Source organism: Hirundo rustica, chromosome 7, assembly GCF_015227805.2.
Source record: "Hirundo rustica isolate bHirRus1 chromosome 7, bHirRus1.pri.v3, whole genome shotgun sequence".
NCBI classification, from domain to species: Eukaryota; Metazoa; Chordata; class Aves; order Passeriformes; family Hirundinidae; genus Hirundo; species Hirundo rustica.
The window spans coordinates 6,554,757-6,579,171 of record NC_053456.1 but is presented as its reverse complement, the minus strand read 5'-3'; the positions used below and the strand labels follow the sequence as shown (position 1 = coordinate 6,579,171).

General features: G+C 41.0%; 1 protein-coding gene across 2 annotated transcripts in view; it reads right to left on the bottom strand.

Annotated features, from left to right (window-relative positions):
* Positions 1–24,415, bottom strand: part of TMEM163 (transmembrane protein 163) — an 87,904-nt gene that overhangs the window by 15,181 nt on the left and 48,308 nt on the right. For both annotated transcript variants that reach the window (XM_040070157.2, XM_040070158.2), the window contains 3 exons: positions 18,703–18,746; positions 17,469–17,560; positions 4,261–4,357 (listed from right to left, as the gene is read on the bottom strand). In XM_040070157.2, the coding sequence (XP_039926091.1) occupies positions 4,261–4,357; positions 17,469–17,560; positions 18,703–18,746 (233 nt within the window). The remainder of the gene's footprint in view (positions 1–4,260; positions 4,358–17,468; positions 17,561–18,702; positions 18,747–24,415) is intronic.

The following is a 24,415-nucleotide window of genomic DNA, read 5'->3' as shown; positions in this document are numbered from 1 at the left end:
CAGGGTTCCGACAAAATTACATCCAGCATGGAATAAAAGAGAATTCAGATGGCTTACTGGAAAATGCCTGGCTGAGCTAACCATGAGCTCCTGCCCTGTAAACTGAGCAGCACCACTCTGCAGTCTAACAAGAATCTGTGGACATTGAAATCCTTTACAGAATGGGGAAGTCAAGCTGGAAATGCCATTAATGTGCAGTAAACCTGTCATTCTCTCCCTGGTCCTCTGAATCCTGCTGAGGATTGCCAGACCTGCACCTGAAAGCGCCACGTGAAATGACAGCAATACCAAAGACTCCTAAGTGTCCCCGTAAGTAAAAGAATATCTGTTCAAGACATTTGGTAAAGTACTTCTAATTATTTCTTAATCATGTGATTTTTATATTTTATCTTATTGCTAGTATTTTCATGAAAGCAACTCTTTCAAGATTCACTTGAAGGACAACAGAACAATCTCTACATCAAAAAATTCATAAAATCTTTGCAAGATTTTTTTTTTGCTATGTACATATTAAAAACTGACAGATACATAACCACTGTAACTCATATGCAACAAGAAATACAGTGAACTTCTTACAACTGATCCAGAATTATTCAGAAGTTACTGACTCTGCTTTTAGGATTTTAGTCCTAGTTTTTTACAATTAGCAAGCAGATTACCCAGTCTGTTTAATTTCTAAAATTAAACTTGTCCATATCATACTATTTTCTCCAAAACTTCTGTAATTTAAAATGAACTTAAGAGAAATTATTACAGAGTTCCTGAAGTTTACCAGAAATCAAGACATGAAAAGAGACTTTATAGCTCTGAGAACAATGCAGTCAGTCAGTCACGCTGCTTAGCATTATTATTATCATTAGGTTCATCTTGAATCCCCCACTTAGAGCTGTGTATTCCAAACCATCTCCATTTCCAGGGCTGACAGTACCAACTTTGTGTTCAAGAGCAACATTTTCCAGTGGGGTTTTTGCCACATTATCTCCCTTAAGACTGAAGTCACACAGTTAAAATTTCACAGGACACTTTCAAAATTACCCACATCTTAAATGACCTTTGCTGCAATGAAGAGCAATAAGGATGTAAACTGTACAAAAAAAAAAAAAAAAAAAGAATCATGCGACTCTGACTCACATGTGAAACTTCTGTTGAGGCTCAGATCCTCTTAACCTAGTGCTGAGCTCTACACCCTGGTTTTATACCAGTTTGGGACACCAGTGGATCACAGTACCTTTTCTTGGTCTTAATGTTCTGTTCTTGCTCACACCACGAGGATAATCCCCTGGTCTCGGAGTAGCAAGTTAATGTCATATCCCAGTAACACAGATAACGCCACCAGAACATATTTCAAGTCACTATTTTGATGCAGAACTGGTTACTTCACTGCTAGGCAGAAAACTATTGACAGAAAACATAGTTCTGTTATTTTTCCAGATCTATATCCATGCATTAAAGCCAAATTACATGGTAAGATACTACAGAGATTAGTATCACTAGCAATTTGTTCATCAGTGGTGAAGTAGAAGACAGCACTGTGGGTAAAGGAGCAGAGGCAGAAACTTCTGCCTCCCACTGATGAAATTTGAGCAGATTTTCCCTCTGCTCAGATGCTGATGATATGGCCTGGGCAAGTGCAGCTTTGCTGGGAGCACAATCCACCAACAAAGACCCAAACAACTGGGAAGAACAATTATTTCTGTTTAGAGCAGCTAAGAGAGCAAGGAGCAACCTGAAAATCAGCCTCACAGTCAGGTACAGCTAGGGCAACTGGAAAGGTTTCTATTCAACAACATCCTCTTCCCCCAGTTATTTTTTATGTTGGCATTATACCTCACTGGCTGTGGCTTGCAGCAGTGGTGCTGTCCTCTGAGCCTTCCTATTTTTCACTGTTATTCTGAGTTTGCACAGAGATATTTCGCCAGTCACACAACCCTCACAGAATCAGTTTCCCACAGGGAGATGTACTGAAAGGCTTTGAAATTAAAATCCTTGCCATGCCACTTAAGACACACTGAACAAAAATACCACCTCTTTTCATCCCATGCTCCAGCCTGCATTCCAGGCAGAATTGGCAGGTGTGAAAATGCTTCAGGTGTGTGCATGTGGCTTTTACCCTGCCACCAGTCATCCACAGCCCGTGCCTTGCCAGATAACATCCTTCAAAGTGCTGGTAGTACTTGAGTGCCCAAATGAGTGAGGATAGCCACGGGAGGAAGGCTTTCCATCAGTACCTTGATACTGTGTCAAATGTAAGCAGTATGTACTCTAAAATCTACCTACTTGACACAGATTTAGCACAGGAAACTGAATCCAAGGCAATCTGTGGCAAAAGGGATCTGTATAAATCGTTCTTGCAGGACACTGAAAATGTAATGGGTTCTTCTCTTCAGGGATGCCTTTCTGACACCTTTTTTTTTTTTTTTCGTATTTTTGCATTTAGAGACATTAAAAATGAGGAAGTCAATATGCCTGCAAATCATAAAAAATGTTCACAATCCAAATACGAGACATTTCTCTCCATGTCAGAAATAGAGCCCGCTCCTGAAGACAGAACTTGTAATGATGAAAGAGTGAGATATAGATGAAGCAACTTTTAAATTTTTGTTCCTACTGATGGAATTATTAGAGAGTATTTGCCCACAATGAATTAGACTGAGATATCAAAGTTAATCTGATATACACTACCAGAAATTCACCAAAATGAGTGCTTTAAATATGGCTGTATCCTCCCTTTTCCCTTCTCCTTCACTGAGTCAGGACTACATATTTCGTTTTCTCACTAAACAGAGGTTTAGCCAGTTTGCACTGTTTGGGTACAGACAAGTTAAGAAGTTGACCATCCCAGCAGGGTTTCCTCTCACCCTTACCTGCCTCCTCTCCAGCCTCACTGGCACATGCCCCATGCTCACCCCCCGACCCAGTTCTGTCAAAATGTTTTGGTCGTGTTTAAGAACCAGCCACTGAAAGTGTTTAAGCTAACCCAGATCGTTTTGACAGAACCAGGCTGGTGAACTCCATGTGCTGTAATGCTGGCAAAGCTGAGGAGGCAGGAAAGGATGAGGTTTGGAAAAGAGGGCAAGCAAAATGCAAAGAGAACACGAATCACCTGCAGCCAAACAAAGCACCTGGCCGTGATTCAGTAACGTGCTAACTCACGGGCTACTCATCTCCAGCCAGATTTCAATAAACTACTGCAAATCAGCTTCTGGAATTGCCCAGCTTCTTGCAAGTTTCCATGAGAACACAGGACCCAATAGGCCATCTGCTAACAGTGGGTATCAGATGGAATTCCGTTTTGGCTTTCTTATTTTCCAGCTCTGCCTCCATCTCCTGGTCGAAAGGAAGGAGTTTTGGTTTCTGTGTGGTGCTGTGTTGAGAATGGCACTTGGCAGGGTGAATGCTCGATGTGAAAGGCTGAGCACACAACCAGACCAAACTTCACGAAGGCTGAGGACAAGGCTCTGAGCCTGTGAGGCTGTGAAGCCTCATTTTGTTTGAGCACATTAGGAGGAGTCTTGTGGGAGCGGAACCCCTGCCAAATGTTTTTCCCAGTGAGCAGCTTGTTAAGATGAGTAGAAGTTAATAGGCAGTACTGAAAGGAAGCAGGCAGGACAGGCCAGAGCAGAGCTGAGAGAAAGGCCGCTGGGGAGAGCTGCTCTGCAGGGCAGGTAGGGGCTGCTTTCACAGCCAAAAGAAAGCAGAGAGCAGGGGAGAAGCCCTTTGTGATGCTCCGTGGTGAGTCAGTCTAAAAGCCAGCTCTTTCACCCAGCATGCTCCCCTCACCTGTTTCATCTCTGCTACACATAACATGGCTCTGGAGTTGGAGGCAAGAGCTGGAAGACATTAAAATATCATCCAAAAATACAATCTTTTCCACACTGAAAATACTGAAGCCATTGGAGTAGTAAACTGTGGAAACGTTCTTCTCATAAATTTCTAGTACATTCATTAAGCCCAGAGAGGTCTCCTCTCTGTAAGTGAACTCCCACAGTCTTGTGTAAAAGTTTTAAGTGGTTACACTAAGAGAGATTTGGGGTCAAACCTATAAAAACCCATAATTAAACTCCAGAAGTAGAATAGACTCCATCACATAAGTAAAAAAATGCTGCTGGAAGACCAGGGCCAGTAATGTGCAGCCAGGCAGGAAAAGCTAGAGCTTCACAGAGTTCAGTGGGGTTGTTGAAAGGGGACACTGGCATTTCTCAGTCCCAATGCCAGGGCAGAGAACAAAGAGAACATTGAAAAGAACAGGAATCACCTTACCACTTCTGGAAGCACCCTCTTCGCAAGATCGTGGATGGCTTTGATCACAATACATATAGATGACAGGAGGAATATGACGCCCAAGATAACACAAGCCCTGGGGAAAAAAAAATAGAGAAAAATACAAAGAAATGTTAAGAACATGCTTGAAGTTGCCAACTCTTCCAGGGTAACAGAGCGTGACAGAATATTAATAATAATAAAAAAAAATGTCTTAAGGAGCCAAAGATAGAGGCTTAAATTAAAGAACAGAATGAAACATCCAGTTCCTCTCCCATTTTTAAAAGCTGGATTATGCATGAGAAGACAGGGCACACCAGATGATATTTCTTTCTCTGATGTTTTAGAGAGAAAGGCCTGCCACTTCTGCTCCTGATGATTTATCATGGATTCCCCTAGAGAAGGACTGTTTCCCTGTGCTTGTTTGGTTTGCTAGGATCTCCCTTTAGAAATAAAGAAGGGAACTTCACTCTCTTTACCAAGCCAGCAGAGATATTTGGTAAATGTGGTCAGTAGCACAACAGAACCTGGAACAGCTGTTTCCTCCCCTTTCCTCCCCAGTCAGACATGATGTAACTTGGGAGCTGATCCACAAAAGCTGCCTGACTTGCCTCAGGTCACTTGCTGAGCCAGTGACAGCCTGGCACAAGCTGTGTGAAATTCCTGCAAGGATATGCTGGGATTTAATCTGAAAGCCTTTTCTGTCACCCCCAACAGGCTTAAACCCACACAGCCCCAAACCTGGGAGCTGGAAACTGTGGATCACACGGGTGCCTGTGGAATCATCATCCCCTCCCCTCAGCACATCTTTTATTCCCTGCACACTTCTGAGGAAGACAGGCAAATATTCCCTAAGGGGAACGCCCTGACCACTGGCTGGATTTTGTTCCCACATAAATCAGAGAGTTTGGGGGTTATGTCTGTGAGCTTGCCAACCACCCAAGTCTAACAGCAAGTATTTTGCATGTTTGCCAGCAGATACACAACAACTTCAGCAATCTTGATCTGTTTCTCTTATTCTCCAGCTCAGTTTTACTGTGGCAAAAGAATTCCCATCCACCTACTTACCCAGAAATAGCTAAAGTGGATAGAAGAAAAGGAAGATGATAACAACAGTGACAAGGATATTAATAGCAGGCAGAAATGCAGTCTGAGGTTTGAATCAGCATTCAGTAGTCATATTTAGCAAACCTAGCTGCTTCTTTATATGCTGGCTCCTGGATTCCACAGTCATGCAAAATTCATGAGTATAGTACTTTAAGAAAAAAAAAACACATATGTTTTTTGTCTTCTTGAGTGTATTGATTAATCTGCAAAGCCACTACAACACAACACTGCACTGTGTCTTCTTTTAATCTCATTTGCTCTAACTAGACTGCAAATCATGCAAAGTTCAACTACAAATTTGAAAAATAACAAACCTCCAACAATTAATCTGAGAAACTGTAGTACATAATCAACAAGTTGTGATTGGTTATTGTAAGCATGCTCTACTTTCACTGCACTAGACCACAAAAATTTTAACACAAGCCAGCTCACTTCCATCTGCTGACAATCACTGCTGTGTGACTAAAGAGCGTTTCCAACTGCACATGGAGGGTGTTAGTGCCAAGCTGCTTGGCAAATGCAGTTTCATTAATGGCATTCAATTAAATCAGATGAGCAAATTGCCATTTCTAAACAGGTTTAAATCAATTCAGAAGTACCTATAAAAACTAGAGAAAGAGGAGTTACACAGAAGTGAGGGTGGACTGATAAGAGAGAAGAATTGAATAGCTTTGTCCTAACCCTTGGCTTGCACCTCCAGCACCTGTTGAATATCATGTCCCTATTTTACAGCCATTTCTACCTGAGTTAGTGTCAGAGGTTCCACTCAGTATCTACTAAATCATTATAGTTATAATTAATCTATAAAGCAAAATAATTGATTGCCACAGGTTTGACAGGCAACAGAAAAGCTCTAATGAAGAATGAATGAATCTGGAATATCCTCCAGCCTTGTGTAATATATTGTATCTAAAATGAAGGAGGAAGAGAGAAGACTCAGTCAAAACATTTTAAAACATAATAGAAAAATCTTAATTCAGTTTTCAGAAGCAACAAGCTTTCTGGAATCTTTCAGAATGCAGTATAGTTTAAAGAATCAAAGACCAATTCAGAAAGGACAAGGTAAGGGCATCTCCCTGATATTCAGGCAACAACCAACTTTTAACTCAAATACAGCTTCAGCTTCCAAAGTTAGCTTTTTCCTTAAAGCGATGGCATTTGGAAATGCAAGAGTAATTAAAACTACAAGATAATATGACAGACTTAACATTGGAACCACCAAGTCTTCTTTAGTTTGCTGTAGGTGTTGGTAGCTGATCATGATCTGCCCAAGATACTCTCGATGTGTTTTTGAGGCAGTATTTGTATGTGAAAATCCAAAAGACAACATGAAGTGTAATTCATTGTATTAGAAATGACCTCATCAGTTCTGTCAAATTTTCAGCATTACTTTGTCACAGATTAAACACTCTGTTAAACTGGTTGTACTGCAGCCTCAGGCATTGAGAGTGAAATTATCAAAACCATCAAAGACTTTATACTGCCTTGGAGCTTTGGTCACTGCCAATTCACTTCTACTGGAATTCAGATAACTGTATAAATCCTGAAAACTAAAGCTTGATTCTGGGAGTGCTACATCTTGACAATTTTCAAAAGACATTTCCTTGAAAGCAGTATTACAACCCACATACAACCCATTTCTATTTTTCCAGCCCTATAAATACCCATTTTGCATTACAGCAGCCCTGGATATTTGCACTCACACCCATCAGAAGCAGATCAGTGTAACTGCATTTACAGCACACACAGCTGCCACCTCACCTCTTCCATCACATTTTCCCCATGTGGAGCTCTAATAGACACAATTCCTCATTTTGATGACAAATTCTCACAACTCATAAGGAAACCAGAAAAGGAAATCAATCACTGTGAGGGCCTGATATTCTTTTCCTTAATCAAAAATTTGTTGCTTTGCATAAGTCAATGGCTTTTAAGCAGGCAGCTATGAAAAGTACTGAGATTCAGGGGCTTCCATCTCCTCAAACTGTCAATTTTCAAGCTTCTATTAGTAAGTTTGCACATTTCCCCTTCATTTTATCATAAAATTAATTTCCTAAGGAGAATAAGTCCAGCTATCCAATTCATTTGCATTTAGCAGATGCAGCAGAACAGCCTCCTAATTTGGGGATTTAGCCTTAATTCTATTTTACAGTTTGTAATTCTTTGTTATAATTCCCTACAGATAAGTGATAAGACTAAAATTCTGTAATGTTGCCAACACAGAATTAGAGATTAGTTTCACTCAGATTTCTATGGTGATTAATCTTCAACATAATAAAGCAATTTTACCTTTAGCATGGCCTTGCCACACTAAACACCCTTTCCATGAGTTGACCCCTTTCAGATAAAGAGGCTGCTCCTCCAGGTAAGCAGCAGTCAGATTGACATAACACTGCAGGTTTAGGTTCTCAGCTACTTGGTTGGTAACATTTTATAAAAAATCAATTGATAATTGTAATGAAATTATGAATATATGCTGAGTACCAAGCTCTGCTATAAATGAACCTCAAAAGTGACCTGGGAAAAGCTCCACCAGGGTGACTGGAAATTGAGTTTTTCTCATATCAACTGACTGCTATGAAATAGCCAATGCAAGAGCTTTTCCCTTCTCAATTATCATCCCATTCCCTAAAAATATTTGTCAGTAGCAGTCTAATAACTCCCCAATTTTTTTAGTATATGATAAAATTAAAATGCAGTATTAAAACCCTAACTTTCTTGTCAGATACTGTGTTATTCTCCCACCTGTTTCACTCCTTGCAGTATCCCAGATTAGCTGACCTGCTTTGGTTATATGTCTTATTTGGGGAGGGGTGTGTTTATTACATTTACCAAACTAAAAAGGCTCACAGATGAACAGATGACTCCAAATGTCATCTGGTCCAACCTTTCATGGGAAAGTGATTGATTGTTCTCACGGGAAAAACTTCCTTTCTGATACCAAGATTATTTATGGAAAACATCATTTCAGCTGAGCTAGAGGAATAAACATGGCAAAAAGAGCTAGGAAAAAAACATCCTTGTATAAACCACTAGGATTTGTATCCATATTCTCGAGACAGAAACTCTCTTCTCACATTTGCAAAGCTGCCATCTAAACGAGCTTCAGTTCCTCACCCAGATCTCCGGCAGCCACGATGCTGTAAACAAAAGATAATATTTCTAATTTCTACCTATATTCTGGTTACTCTACAAGAGCTGCTTTACTCTGTTTTAATTCTGCATTTCCTTGATTATTAAAAATCTTACCACATTATATTTTCCTAAGAGAAATGAGATTTCCACCATGGATTACTAGTGGAACAGTTTCCCAGAGAGGCTGTGGAGCCTCCATCCTTGGAAGTTTTGGAGACCTGACTGGGTGAAGTTTTGAGTGACCTACTCTGATCTCACAGCTCACTCTGCTCTGTGCCAGAGACTTCCTGAGGCCCCTTCTGACCTGCACTATCCTGTGATCATATTAATTTTTATTCACAAAATCTTTAACTCTGCAGGCTCTGTCAAGATCTTTCAGCACTAATGACTCCTAACTGCCCACAGAAAAGGAAATGTTAAAATCTCTGCAGGCTGTTTTCACCACTGAAGTGGTGAAAAGTATTACTTTGCAAGGAGCTGTAACTTCATATTAAAATGAGCTGCAGGCCAATAAGAGCAATATGAGCTCTAAGCCCAGGAGTAATGTGAGCCTCTTCAGCAAAGCTGAGAAAATCAGTTTTATGATGGATACAGAACTTAATCTCTGAGTAAACCCACCAATAAAACCGCTACAGTTTAAGTAAGGAAAAAAAATATAAAAGTGATTATTTTAATAAAAACTATAAAAGTGCTAAATCCTGTTTCCCTGTGATTAGAAGGGATTTTAGTATTAGTGGCCGTCAGTGTGAATATCATGCATGGAATCATTCAGGGGAAGTCACACGGTGCAACACAGAAGGCAATTGTCCAGGAGGTTCTTGCTGTCAGAAGTCAGGAAAGTATTTTTGAGCATGAAGTATTCATTCACTTTCTAATTCTGTGTCTATACTTTTTTTCTTAATTGTCTTCTATGTCTAACCACACAAGAGGAACCCTTTGCCATCTCTTTGCCTTGCTGGTACTCTTGCTCTCACTCTTCCCTCCCAAAACCAAACACGAATTACATTCTGTGGCTGCTCCTTCATTAATAACTTGGAACTTGCAATAACCTGCACCACATTTCTTCTAGATGAGAGGCTGCCATCCTGTTTAAACACAGCTTGGCATGTTTTCATTTAACCCTGCTACTGTGGCAGCTCTCATAGCCTACTTACAGTAGTGTAAAATGCCAGTTACAGCCAGCCCAGGATTTCTCAAGTGCAGTCAAATCCGAATGTTGGAATCCAAAGGATACGAATTTGTGAGGGAAAAGCTCAAATGCGGTCACCAAGAAATGATTTTCTGGTGGCAAACCAGTGGGATCTGCCTGATGGAGATGATGAGAAGCACGGTAGAGAAAATGTGCTGTCACACAAGTGAGGAATAGGAAGAACTGGGCAAGGACCACTCCTGCCATGGAAGAAGAGTGTGTAAAGAAGCAGGGGGGAGCCCCAAGCAGCTGGCCTGGGGTTGTCTGTCAGCACAGCAACAGCACCAGCACCCCTGCACACAGCCAGGCACAGCAGGGACAGCAGGTGACAGCAACAGCTCTGTTTGGTACCTCTGTGGCAGGAGGGGGCCTGTCCAGCACACAGCACACTGTGCCACAGCTCTGCTGCTCTTCACTTTAAACAGAGGCAGCCAAATTACAATGCAGCTCTTCACCAACATTTGCTGCTGTTCTGCAGCATTGCTGAGACCATTGTAGTCACATTTCTCATGGGGTGACACCCAGAACTCCGACAGCTGTAACATCTGCCTCAAACTCATTAAAGGACTTTCTCTAAAAAGAACTAGCCACTGTGACATATTATGGTAATACAGTCAAAAGATGCAATATCAGCCTCAGTCTTGAGATTCCTGCTTATTTGTCATGCTCTGCTGCTAACCCAAAGCTTCCTTGTGTCCTATTAGGCAGTTATATTAGCTACTGGTAGTTTATCTGTTACCAGGTGTAGTTCCTGAAGGGGTTTTGGACACCAAACTGTACAGAATCACAGCTGTTCAGAGTATTTACACCTGCCTGGTGCTGGGTGAGGAGGGAATAGAGTCAGTTTAAGAGGCACTTTAAAAGGAATGCAGTGGGCTTGCTGCTTGCTGTTCATCACACATGTTCCATAATCCCCAACTGCCAGGATCCAGAGCAGCATCATTACAGCTACTCCTTTTTTCCCACCATACAAAAACATAAGGCCAAACTAGGTTACACAATAAAGAGAATACAAGTAATAGTCCCAATGACCACTGAAAGTCAATTTTTTCAATAATTGTGCTGGAAAAGTGGTTTGTGATACCACGTGGTCTAACTTCTTAAAAGACATGGAGGGGAAAAGCTGTTCTGAAATTCAGATCAGCTCTGCTAGGGAACCACTTCATGCTGAAAGTGTTACAGGCCTCCTAAAACTTTTATTATCCCTTAGGATTTCCACCAGTTGCTGCAGAACAGGGTATTTACATACTTAATATCATGCAGCTGAACTCGGGCAACAGCTCCATAAATAATTTGATGTTCCAGGTAAGGAATATCTGCCAGAAAAAGATAACAGACATTTCTACAACTGGGGGGGGCGGAGGGCAGAGTTTGAAAACTCTCATGACCTATTTTCTGGTTCCTAGGTCTGCACACACCCTGCAGCAGCACTTGGAGTACACCTGCCTTACAAACACCCTCCTGGCCCCAGCACTGCTCCTCCACTTGCAGCAGATCAGAGACCCTGCCATTCCCCTGAACCTGGAATTTAAAGCCTTTTGAGAACGTCTATAATATTCTTTTTTATGATGATCATCAAATTCCAGCACAGGAAAGATCATACCCCTGATTTTATATACATAGGCCGACATGTAAATACTACGCAATACACACAATTCCTGCTTAATCAACTACCAGTTAAGTAAAAGCAAAGGCTTTCATAGGTTTTGGATCTAGCTCCAGTAAAATCATTGCCAAATCTACAGATGCCACAGTTTTTGAAACAGATTTTAGAATATATAAATATATATATTTTTAATTTCATATTTAATATAACTTGTGTGTGCAATGATTTCTTTGGGTGTGCACACACAACCGTAGGCATACATGAATTTCTGTCTGGGAAAGAGGAAAGTTTGTGACTGATTTACTTTTGTGTGAATATGGGATAATGGCTTTATGAAGAAGTTATTATGTTTATTAAGTCAGCCTAATGAAGCACCTCTGAAACTTGTATCTAGCACTACACCTGGATGCAGAATTTTGGCCAAATATTCCAGAAGAAAGAATGGCTTAGAAGTTTTCAGTGTGGTTAAGAAGAAACAATACTTCTCCTCCTACAAAGCAGCTACCCAAGCACAGGTGAGCACTCCCTTTGAAAACTCCTTCTGTGGGAGAGACACAAAAAAGTGGTGTGAGGCCAAACTCCTGGCAGCTGAGAACCACCCATGAGCTGCAGAGGCTGGCTCTGAGCTGTTTGCTGCTTGCAGCTCCATGCATTTGACATTTTTCCAGCTCACTTAGGTATTCCATTCACTCATCACAAAAGAGCTTTTCCTCCAGCCACAGAGGTTTGCCCTGAGCTGTGGGTAGAGGTGCGGATTTTGCCATCTGTGCTTCGAGTCGTTTTCGTATGTATGGTATAGATAAAATTATCCCCAGTTTTTTCAATGTGACTGATATGTTGGGTCTGAACCCAGAGGATTATTTTCATTCAACACTGCCTAAATAGACAGTGCTCATTTAGCTGGGTTATCCAGCAGGGCAGAGCCAATCCGCACATGAAAATTTAAATACAATAGAAATACTGAAAATATGGGTGGCTTTATTTAATTCTGTGAACCAAGAGACATATGCCCTGAAACCAGATAGATCAATATGCTTTCTTTTTGAATCAGAGGAAGACAGAAGAGCCAGACCCAACTTTGCAGTGTGACAGTCGTATAGGGTGGCTTCTAATTCTTTCAAGCTTTGAGTTCAAAAGTAGGATACATCACAATCCCCATATTCCCCAAATGCCTGATTGGAATGCACATATATTCAGTATAACTTCTGCAAGGCTCCCCACAACCAGATACCGGGGTAAATATTCCTGAGTGGGTTCATCTGAACAAGAGCAAGAGAGAAAGAAGGGTTACAATTACTCCAGAAGAGGCTCTCTCTTGTCTTGAGGTCTCATCACATTTTCTCATGTGATTTCTCATGTCATTTCTGACGAGGAGCAGTCAAATATCTTTCTTGGGGATTGCTTTTAGCTGAAGCTAAATTAGAAATTCTTGGATTAAACTCTCGCAGTTATGTTCTTCCAAATGTCAAAACAGGTGAGAACACCAGTTCTTCCCCCCCACAATTCAGGAACCTGTTAGGAAGCAAATCCCCGGGACAGGCATTCTTCACGTGGCAAATGGGCTCAGCATCCTGAAGGTATCAAATCCACAGCCACAGCTGAGGTGTGGAGATGAAAGTTAAGCTACAGGCACATAATAAAGCATTTAGGGTATGTCTAATTGCAAAATGACTCTTTTCTTCTGGCGAAATCCACACTGAAGATTTTAATTCCTGCAATTTTAGTCTTCCTGCTCCTGTTTCAGACAACACCTCCACCAATATTAAAAAAAAAAAAAAAAAAAAAAAAAAAAGGGACATATCTGCATTCATTATGTTATGGCAACATAGAGCACCACAAGTGTGTTTAAAACAATTAGTCCATGATACAATTTAATTTTCTTATTAGGTAATTAAGCAATGCATAGCCAGAGTCTGAAATACATAATCAAAAACCCAAGCAAACAAACAAAGAAAACCACAACACCAAAACATTGAAAGAAACGTAAGAAATGTGTATTCTCGCCATAATCCAGAATGTTCAGCATGAGTCAAGTTTCCTATTTACTCTGGCACTGGGTTAAGAAAGATGTTGACAGACTGGTTCCTGGGAAACACAGAATTTAACTTGATATCATCAACAAAATAATATATAGCAAACACCAGCTGCAACTGTCAAGAGTCACTGTTTTAAATATGCTGTACAGAGTTGGGTTTTGCAATAAAAAAACCCAGCAGCCAAAAATCCCAGAATCAATGGAGCCCACAGGCACAGGCAGATACTGGGTCCTGTAGTGCATAGTACAGAAAAGCAAAATCTTTCCAACCAACTGTCCTGAAAAAGCTCTGGTTTTTAAAGATTTCCCACAAGGCTGTGTACATGCAGTTCGTTTTTCTGTTTTTCCAGTCCTTCATTTCTTGGTGATATTTTCCACTTTCTCCTCAGACACAGTCCCTGCACTCCAACCAAGTCCTTCGTTCCTGAATTTAGCAGAAGCTAAAAGCTGCCCATGGCTGTACAGCCAGTTCAACATCTCATGAGACACTTTTCCAGCCTTCTATTAAGAAATCTCTTCTGCAGCTATTTACTGGGTTTATTTAAGAACATGAAAAACCGCTGTTGCCAACCAGTGTCAATAAAGTTCTTCCTTCAACAGATTTATATTTGCTTCAGCAACCCAATAAGCTACCAAGTTGCTAAAGGTTTAGTAAAGAGCAGAATATTCAAGGCATTTGTAAACTGGCTATGGAGAGCAGCCAGGGGAACCATTCACGTTTCTTTGCACATCTTAAATACCTCCATCAATTTCAGTTGTAAATTTTCATCTTCAGTGGAGATTTCAAATTATTTCTCCAGTTATTTCAGCATGCTTTCCTTTCTTTAATTCCTTGATCATTGCTTTTTGATGACTTGTTCAGCGCCTTTACATTTCCTGCATGTTAATTTACATCCTAGCAGATCACACCGAGCAGTTCCAGTACTCATGAACTGTGCATGTACTCTGCCTCTCTTCCCAGATATCTGTAGTCCTTCCCAACTCTTGCATTGCCTCAAGACCTACAATTCTTTCAAGGACTCTTCTGAAAATCATCAAATATTCATCCCATTCCCACATGCTCCTTCATTAATGAGCCAGCTAGGCAGAGTCAAGCAGTGTCTCAGGGCCTGCAATCTTGCAGTGGTTTAATTCCTGACCTTGGTGAATGTTTTAGCCTCGGTTTTTACTTCATGTGGGCACCAATGATATATCCAGGAGCAGTCTAAGCAGCAGCAGGAAGCATGACAGAGCCCTAGAATTGGCAAAAAAAGGACTCTGGAGCAACAGGAGTTTTCTCATCAATCCTCCCAGTCAAGGCAAAGAGATTTGAGTGGCTGAACCTGGAGAACCAACAAATGGCTACAGGATGGTGCCACTGCCAAGGGTTCAGCCTCTTCTGAGCTGTGTGTTGTGGTGGACACCCCAGAGGGAAGGGATGAACCGAAGGGATGAACACCAAAAAAGTCCCTTCCCCTCTCACCCCAGAAAACAAGAGAAATCAAATGATCTAATAAAAGTGAAAGGTGTTAAACGCAGTCAAACTCAGCAGGGCACATTTGCATGGTGGTTTCAGCACTCCAGTTCCCCTGAAGTCGAATGGAAGTGCACTGGTTCCTCTCAGCAGAACCTGGCACAGCGAGCACTTCTGTGCTCTGAGGAGTGCTGCAGCTCCGACTGCCATATGGCCACAGCTTAAGTAAGACTAGGCACTTCTCTTACATCTTAGCATTTTATTCTCAGCATTTAATTCACAGCACATCATGAGTCAGGCTGTGTTCTCCGTGCCTTTTCCTGGGGGTGTGTTTTTCAGTCTGTCTCCATGTTCTCTCTCAATGACATCCAAGAGCTGGGACTGAATCTAACGCTGCCTTTCCGTGAGGGGATTTACACTGATTTTAACAGATTTTGGATCAGTCTCTCGCTGTCAAGTTCATGCAACAGGAAGTTTTATAAATTTGCAAAACACTATTAATTGGCAATTCCACTCGGCTTCTGCCAAGGAGCTAAGGAATTTTTCAGATATGTTAGGATACACAGACAGATGCAATGTTTAAATCAATAAAAGACAAACCTATAAATAAAGAACTAACCTGAAGCTACTCTGGCACACCTTACTCTGGTAAACAGACCCCTGCACTACTGCAGAATATGGCCAGGCACACAAAAACAGGAATAACACACAGCACAACCTAAACACCCACACAAATTTGCACCACGCTGTCCAGGAGCCTGAGAGAGAAGGCCCACAGAAACTGAAGATTGTGACAGACCAGGTGGAGCCAGAGGCAGATATGATACAAAGATTATTCATCAGCTGAGCAAGCAGCCAGCAGGCGTCATTGCAAAAACAATTACAAGCAGCGTTTCAAGCTAGAGATTGATTAAACACAACAGGAAATCAGAATTGTGCCTCCCTCAAAAATCTGAGACAGTAAGAGATGCCTTAAGCAGCACAGCCACCTCACCATCTCCTTGCTGTCAGTACTGTGGTGGTTCTGCTGTCAGCTCTGGAAGCAGAGCGATAACCAGGCTGACTATCCAGTGATTCATACTCCCAGCATATGGGAACGTTTTTCACTTGGTTCTGAACTCATCATGTAACCTTGGCTGTCTTCAACTAATGGGCATGGCAAGTAATTCACTGACTTAATTTAGCCTTATGTAAAGCAGAGGGATTTTATGAAAGCAAATTAAAAATGAGCATTAAAAAGCGGGAAAATGTTTACTACTTTGTCTGTTCACTTCACTGGCTTAGCCATAGGGATATGCTGAGTCTTCTTTTGTGTTGGGATTTATTTTCTCTTTTAAATACTTTACAAGGTTCACTTGACAAAGCTCAACAGAAGGAGATTTCAGAAATATGTTAATTGAATGTTGACAGGAATCTCTGTGGACACCCACAAAAGCAAGATGTCTGTTAAAATCTCCAAATCTGTGCAAGAAGACTAATTTTAATCACATTTTTCTGAATTTATTTTTATGAATCAATGCCACATCAGTCTTTTATGGCCTTTTATTTCAAACTGTTCTGTATGGAGCCCTGCCAGAAAGGAGCTCACAGCCCTGGCAAGCTGTTGCATGAGCCTGAGTTAATGCATGTAAAAATACTGCTTACTTTTTCTCAAGTTTTTAGAAAAAGATTGTGAAGATGTGATTGTGACCCTCCAGTGCCTCCAGGATTTTTGTTGTTGGTTTTCTGTGGGGTTTTTTTGGGTTTGTTTTTTTTTTGATCCTACCAGTTATGCAACGTTCAGTTTCATCAAGCTGCCCTTTATTAAAGGGACATCACTAGAGGTGTTTCAGCACAAAACCTACCTCATCCCCCTTTATTGTAAAACTGCAGTCCATTCCAGGGGACAGTTGAACTGTTTTCCAGCCAGATGGGATGCTGCCACCAATGGCAGTACAGAGGAAAACCAAAACCAGGCAAATGTACTGCACTTCTCCACCTAGACGCCCAAAATTTGAGTAGGACTTTTAAATCTTATTTTTGCAGCAGTTGGAAAAATTCTTGAGTCAATCTCCACCTGTTCTTCTCAGCTACCCTATGAATCACCCATAGAAATGATGCACAATGATGAAGAACACAATTCCCACAGTGATCAATACTGCATTGCATATGTAAAGACTTCCTCCCCCCATAGGATATATACAGCAAGCATTAAATATGAAAAAAATTGCTTGCAAAGTAAACAAAAAGAAGTCATGCATCACTGCTAGACTCTCACTTTTAAAAAGATAAAGTGATTGATAGTCAAACTTGTTAAGGGAAGTACAAATATTATAGAGCATCAATTCCAAAAAACATACTCTAGTAAGAATAATTCAGTAAGATGCAAAATGAAAGATTTACAAATCTACTACAGATTGCAAATACAGTTCATTTGATGCCGGTGCTGAAAGGGAAAACAAATTGCAAAGGCCTAACCATTGCCACGTTGGCTAAAAAGAAACTGAAAATCACAATCACAGGGAGGTTTTCCTAAGGAGAGGCTGCGTGTTTGGGAGCAAGCAGTGAGCTGGCAGAAGGAAAGAATACTTGCTGACATGACAGAGTGGTTTTTTGTCAAAGCTCTGGAATCTGTAGCCTCCCAGGCTGACAACAAAAGCTCTGCAGGCCCCTGCCCGAGGCAGGAGTAATTAAGTGTACTCACATGTACTCCCTGTGCGCAGAGTGCACAGCGGCTGCGTTGCTGTAACGCCACAAAACTATCGCTGACGACAAAACATCCAGGGTGGCATCAAACTGCAAGAGATACAGAGTCAGTTGTTTTGTGGGCCATTAAATGTGCCCTGCACTAAGAGCTGTGCATTTACCATCCCGCTGCACAGGCATGAAGCTGCTTCAAATAAATCACTTGTATGAAATCTGGATTTACGTTTATTGAATTGATCTTCACATTTTCGCCATGTGTTATTGCACAATCAAACACTTCAGAGCTCAGAGGGTTGATCGAGGGATTTGAAAACTTGGAATTTTTGATCTATTGCCTGTGAAGATGTTAAGAAAAAAACCAAACATCACAGCCCGCCACTGCAGCACTCCAAGAGTTAAAATACTAATGGTTCTAATGCAAAGACTGTAAAGAAATAAGTGTAGAAAACTGCCTGTCAAGCACTCTTTTTTCCTGCAGTCACTAATTTCCTGCAATATCTTTTGTTTTCAACCAAGAAAATACTAACTTTTTCTCCAAAATCCCACCAAGATTTCATCCTATATGAATTTATTATTCTCTATCATCAGCAAAATTGCCATGTTTGTATTCCCAATTTATTCAGATGTGGTGTCAGGACCAATGAAAACCAGGCTTGTCCCACTGTTAGAACTTTCACTCTCATGTCAAACTTCCTACAGAGTCAATCTGACCTTCAAAATTGAAAGCCAAAGATAAATTATTTGATATGAGTCACTGCTTGTCGTTAGGAATTTTTTGGTCTGCCACTAATCCAGAAAGTCATGGCAAGGACTGGAGAGGAAAGCTGTCATTCCAAAGGCAATAGCAGTCCTACCATCAGCTTCAATGGGAAAAATTCAGAAGGGAACTTCACAATTTGGCTCAACTTCAACAACAAAAATGATTGTTAATTGAGAGGTTTTGTATAAGAAAACCATATCTGGTGGATAACATCTATCAACGATATGGTATAAGCACGGGTATTAACTCCAGGGTAGAATTTAATGGGCAGAAACTGAAAAAGTGCAATTAGAATATCCTCGCCTCCCTTTCCAATGCTTGACTTTAACAATACTTTTTCCAATCATTTATTGACTTTGCACTCCTTTCCATTAATTTACCATAAGAAAAACGGCATTATTTTGTGTTCAGAAAATGCCTTTGGAAAAGAAAAAAAGAGTAGATAATATTTCAATTGTATTTCTACACTTACAGCAAATCCAAAGGATGACGCACTGTATCTCATTACGGAGACAGCTGAAAGAAAGAAAAAAATTATTTAGAATCACTTTAAAATTCTTTTGCTTTTTTTTTTTCTTTTTCTGGTGTTCAGGAGCTACAAAACCAATTTTAACACATGGACTTACTTTCACCCAATTCCTACTAGAACATCCTGACCCAACACTTAAAAAATGTCTACGAAAAGACCTTGTGCCACAGGAGATGGTTAGAACACTCAAGAGATTTCTTCCAAAACTGTAATGGGAGAGATTGAGCAGCACTCAAAAAGTCTGCTCATGGAACAAGCTGTATTTTCAATGCAGATTTGAGCAAAAACATTTTGAGACCACGATATCAAACTCACAGAAAACTGAACACGTCTCAAAGTGCTCCTTGTTCCAGCCAGGAGTTTCAGACCAGTTGAACTGGGTGACAGAAAATTACACAGGTCCATTGGGACTTCCTGAGTGCCATCTTTTGTGGCAAAAACCCCAAGGGTAACTCACACAGCCCCAAAAAATGCTTCAGATCCCATCATTTCAGTGCCTTCCAATGCAAAAATATCAGTAGGAATGGTTTTGACTAGCCCTGGTTCTGACCACATAGAACTTTCTAAAAAATAACCAAGACTCAAAATGGGCTCCTATCTAGGAAAAAACCCCACAATTTTTAAAATTTCACCCATCACCTCAGTTTCCAATTCTAGGAAGGCCTGTGCCAGAACAAATACTTCAACAGCCAGAGGAATACCAGGGAAGGAGCAGGCAGCAGGGGAAGAGGAATCTCCTGGAGATGGGACTTCATCAAACACAGCTTTCAGACCTCAGACACCTCAGCCAGGCTCTCAGGCACTGAGCACCTCCACCCTCCTTGCTGTGGTTTGGGAAGGAGCACCTGAACCTCTGCACCCTGAATAAACTCACAGAACTACAGCTCCAGTATTAAGAGGGCTTGAAATAAATCCTAAAAGGATTGATTTCACTACTGTTACACGAACAGATATCAGCTAACTTAATAAGAACACATTTTTGTAGAAAACAAAACCCAAACAAATCAAAAAACCAGACTCATCAATGACTTTGTCAGTCTTAGGCTGACAAACACAATATCTAATTCTCAGTGTTCATTAGAGCAGCTTGGCAGAGCAGAGACACCAAGATTTTACTGTTCTTTTCAGTAACAGCAAGCTGCAGTTTTGTGGCACTTATCTGGATAAACAGAAATTAAAATCCTGGGGAAAAAATCCCTTTTGTTATGGATCTAAGACCTAGGTGTGGTCACAAGCACGCCAGATGTCACAAATACTCGGACTTTATCATTACAAGTGGCCAAAAACACAAAGAAAAGTCATCAAGGTTCCTCTCCAGACTCCAATTTTCTCAAAGTTGAAGAGTACTGAAACAGTGTAGATTTACATCTCCCTCTCATTTTTAAGCCATGATTTCCCACACTTCATTCCCTAGGTTAAAAAAAGCAGCTATATTCCTTGATCAGACTTGCCAGTGATCTGCAAATTTCAACACTTCACTGCATAATAATATACTGCCTATCAAATTTTCATTGTCTGCCTCCTTAGAGGCATACAGTTTCAAAATGTGCAGAAGTTGCAAAAAAAAAAAAAAAAAAAAAAATTTATGGGGATTCACAGGTACATACAAACTTGCAATGTTCCTGTCATTGCTGCTTCCATATGATGCAGTTCAAAGCAACACTTTTACTCCTACTTCTATTTCTAGCTTACCCCTCTAGTGGAATTAACTCCTCAGTTTTTTCCTAAATTGCCAATTTCTTTCCCAACTCAGATCCAGCCTTTAAACAAACTAATTTTATGGTTCCTTTAAAAATGAATATGTAATTTCTCTGGTGACAAACTGCATACAGATAGCCAGACCTTAAGGATGCTTGAGGGACATACTTGGTATATTTAAAGCACAGGGAATTCAGCATGAGAACTATTTTTATTTTATGTATTCTATCACAGCAGTAACACACAATCTGTTTGTCCTGAGCTATCTAAAACAGCAATGATAAACAAGTATTGACTAACAGTGTCACAACTCTGCTCAAACTTTTTTGCTAATTGGTGATTATGACTAGGACTGGTATCCTACAACACTAACTTTTATTGGTAGAAGGCCATAATAAAGGTAATAAAGTCCTTTTAAGCACTGGAAAGTTGTTGAGACATGACTTTAAAGAGTTAAGATTTTAGCTAAGGGTTAGAAGGAATTTATATTGATCAAGATGTAAGTTAGATTAGGAAATGGTAGGTTAATGATTATTAGATGCCCAAGCTAGAGCTAACTGTTCTATTATGAGCTTGTTTATAGAAAAAGTGGAGTAAGGGAACTGTCATAAGAACAGATTGAAACCACTAAGAACAATGGCCAGCACCTGGACTTGGTATCAATCAATCACGAAGCAGGGGACCTTGGACAGTGCCAGAGGGTCACAGAGACCTGATGAAGACTCTCCTGACTTCATCCTTTGAGACCACTGACCCAATTTGAGACCACTGACCCAATTCAAGAGAAGGATTGCACACACGTGAAGGACCGATAGCCTCATTTTAGTACAGAGTGGGGATGGGAGGTGCTGGGGTTATGCATATGTATTGTAGGTAAGATCTTGGAAAATAGAGAGCAAAGAGCCTTGTTCGGGGTGGCCACGCCTTTCGGAGACGACTCCCGTGCCGCCCGCCGGTGAATAGTGAATAAACATACCACTTCCTAACTTTAACTAGTTAGAGGGTCTTTGTCCGTGACTATATCGGTTTTCAATGACTCAATGTATTTCTATATTATTTATTTACATACTGGCTTTCTAATTAAATAAACAAGGCGTTTCTTTTCCTTTCAGAGTCAAATAAAAATGTTAAAGCACCTTCAGCCCTGATTTAAGCACATTCATACTTCTAGCTGGCAAGTGCAGTCATAAAGCTCCCCAGAAAGTCATCCCAGCGTTAAACAGGATGTTTGTGCTCAGATCCAGGTTCCGTGGCAGTGAAAGCAGCTCTAATATCAGATTACAGGGTATCAGCCAAGAGAGGCTGCAACAGACCAACCACATCCTCTCGAGACTGGTTCCCAGAGCAGCCCCTGAAGCTGGAAGGACTGTCCCAGGTATTTCTTAGCAGCCAGGCACTGGCGAGCCCTGGGCAGAGCACTGATCGTGGCCCTTGTGTCTGCAGCGTCACTGCTGGGCCCCAGGAGCCACGCTGGGCTGGGCCTGCGGGGCTGGGCCGCGGAGCTCTCACCGATCCCTCACCCCCCCTCCTCTCCCAAAGGGCATGTCCAGCTACTCCCAGACGGGAATAAAACCTCCCCAGGGATTCCTGATCCCCACACCGAGCCAGAACAATGGTGGGAAACAAGAAATGAGGAAAGAAGGGAGCAGGCGGCTCAGAACCTCAGCTGTGAGGCCGCACTCAGCAGCGACACCGCCACGGCAGCGGGAGCCCGCTTTTAGCTGCTTTATTGGCTAAATTGGACAACGTTTTATTACCTCTACAGCAAGGCAGATAACCCTAATGCATTCTCCTGACATTTGTAAACAGAACTTGCAAGCAATCAGAAACTAAAAATAGAGGCAGCAGCGTAAGCAACAAATCTACCAGTGTCTCCACCTGCACAGCAATATCAGCTTGTGAAGGCTGCCAGCCGAGAGGTCAGGTTTTCCTGGAATTCCTCCACCCCTTTCAAAGTGATTCCAAATCAATTTTTTTTTTTTTTTCCAAAAATAGCCTATTTCCCACACATTCTACCCTCAGCAAAATAAGGGGTTTATTCATTACATGTGCTTCAGAAAGAAATCATGAATCCAAGGCCTTAACCACAGAACAGCTCCACTTTAACTTTCCAGACACCGAGTCTGCCACCAGCCTTTGTCAGGTTTAATCCAGATCAGATTTGTTCCAGGGTGAGGACCCTGCAGTTACCCTGGCACTCTCGTTTCCTTCCTTGTGCTGGGAGAGCTCCCTGGCACCTTTTTGTACAAAGCTAGAAGACAAGAAAGAGGAGAGAAAATTAACTCCGACTCCAGGTCTTTCAAACAACAAATTTTTGGGATGAGTCTGACTACAAATGAGAGATGGTACATTAAAACTGCTCCTCCACCTGTCAGAAAAATCTCCTCTTACCTACTCAGAAAGGGAAAAAATATTTTTAGGCAGCTCCTCTAAGATGGGACAATCACTCCATCATGTTTGCTTTGAAATTAGTCTTTTGAAAGACACGCTTGGATGTCAGCACATAAAATACCAAAGCTTCAGAAGCACATGACCTGCACTTGGCAGAAATCAGTCAGGCAAAATCGGAACACTGCTGAAGGTGGTGGGATTGTGTCTCTATATATTGTCATGCAGATCTTGCAGGTTGTACAGTCACGAGCAAGAGGAACTGGAAGTCCTGCTGAATCAGAAGTGAGACTGAAATACAGTCTGTTTTCATTGCCTAGTGTTGGTAAAACATCTAAAACTAATGTAACAACAAATATTTCAAAATAAATGCATGCCAGAGAAAAACAAATAAGCAGTTACTTTCTAAAAATCCCTCACAACAACTGGAGGCAAAGAACAGACATGTCTGATAATGTTAATACTTGTTAAAAATGCTACTGACCCGGATCAACAAGTACACATACCCTTTCCTCAGGTGCCTTCTCCCTTCCCCAAAATTCTAGTAGAGCAAAATGTAAGGATTTTTGTGCACATGCATTAAATTTCTGCAATCAGCAGCTACAAATGGCTGCCACACATTGAGCATCTCAGACACAAGTCTGCCAGATGCCTTAACTACATGGGGAGATCCAGAGCTACCCACCGGTGTCATCCTTCTAGATCCAAATTTCTACCCCTAAGTAATTGGCAAAAGTGTACCAACATTATCTATACAAAATCTTCTGCTCATTTTCTCCAGTCTAAAGGCCCTCATTTCATTACACTGTTATGTATCTACCACGTGAAGCCTAAATTGAATGTACCTCAAACCTGGATCTCCATCTCATTAGAATTTACGACCAGTTTTAAAGAAGTCCCTAAGAGGGTTCATTTTTCCACCCACCTGAAAGGTATCACAGCAATGCTGTGCAGAATGAACTGCAGGAGATTCCTGGGAGATTTCAGTCCTTGGGGAAGTTCAGCCCTGGGAACTGAGTGAATGAGGCTCCAGAGCCAGACGTCAATCCTTCAGCTCTGCCACTGCCTGGGGTACCACTGTCAGGCCAAAGAACCACAAAAAGTCCTCAAGGCAACACAAAAATATTTGCAGATTCACTAAGGGATCAAATCTTGGTAGCAGTAAAGTTTTCCAGGAATAATTGTATTTCCTTGCCCATTATGTAGTTAATTATTTTGTTTTCTTGTTTGCCAATGGTTAAATCTTTAGCAGCTGCAAACTTCCATAACTTCATTTACTTCAGGGATTTACAGCAGTGTGTATCAGTTGAATGTATTCTTCATTTATTATTATAGAAGCAGTAAAGTTTCAGGACTTTTTGCAAAGGTTTTCCTTTGAGTTTAATTGAAACCGTTCTTTCCAGTTTGTTCACATTAGCAAAACTTCATTATTTATTATTATTATTGTTATTCTTAATATTATTATTATCCCTGACTTCAGGATTTTCTATATTAAGTCATTCATTTTTCAATGTTTCAATTTTAGAAGTTTGTAAAACTTGTTTTTGTGGTTCTTAAAAAGAAATGCCAG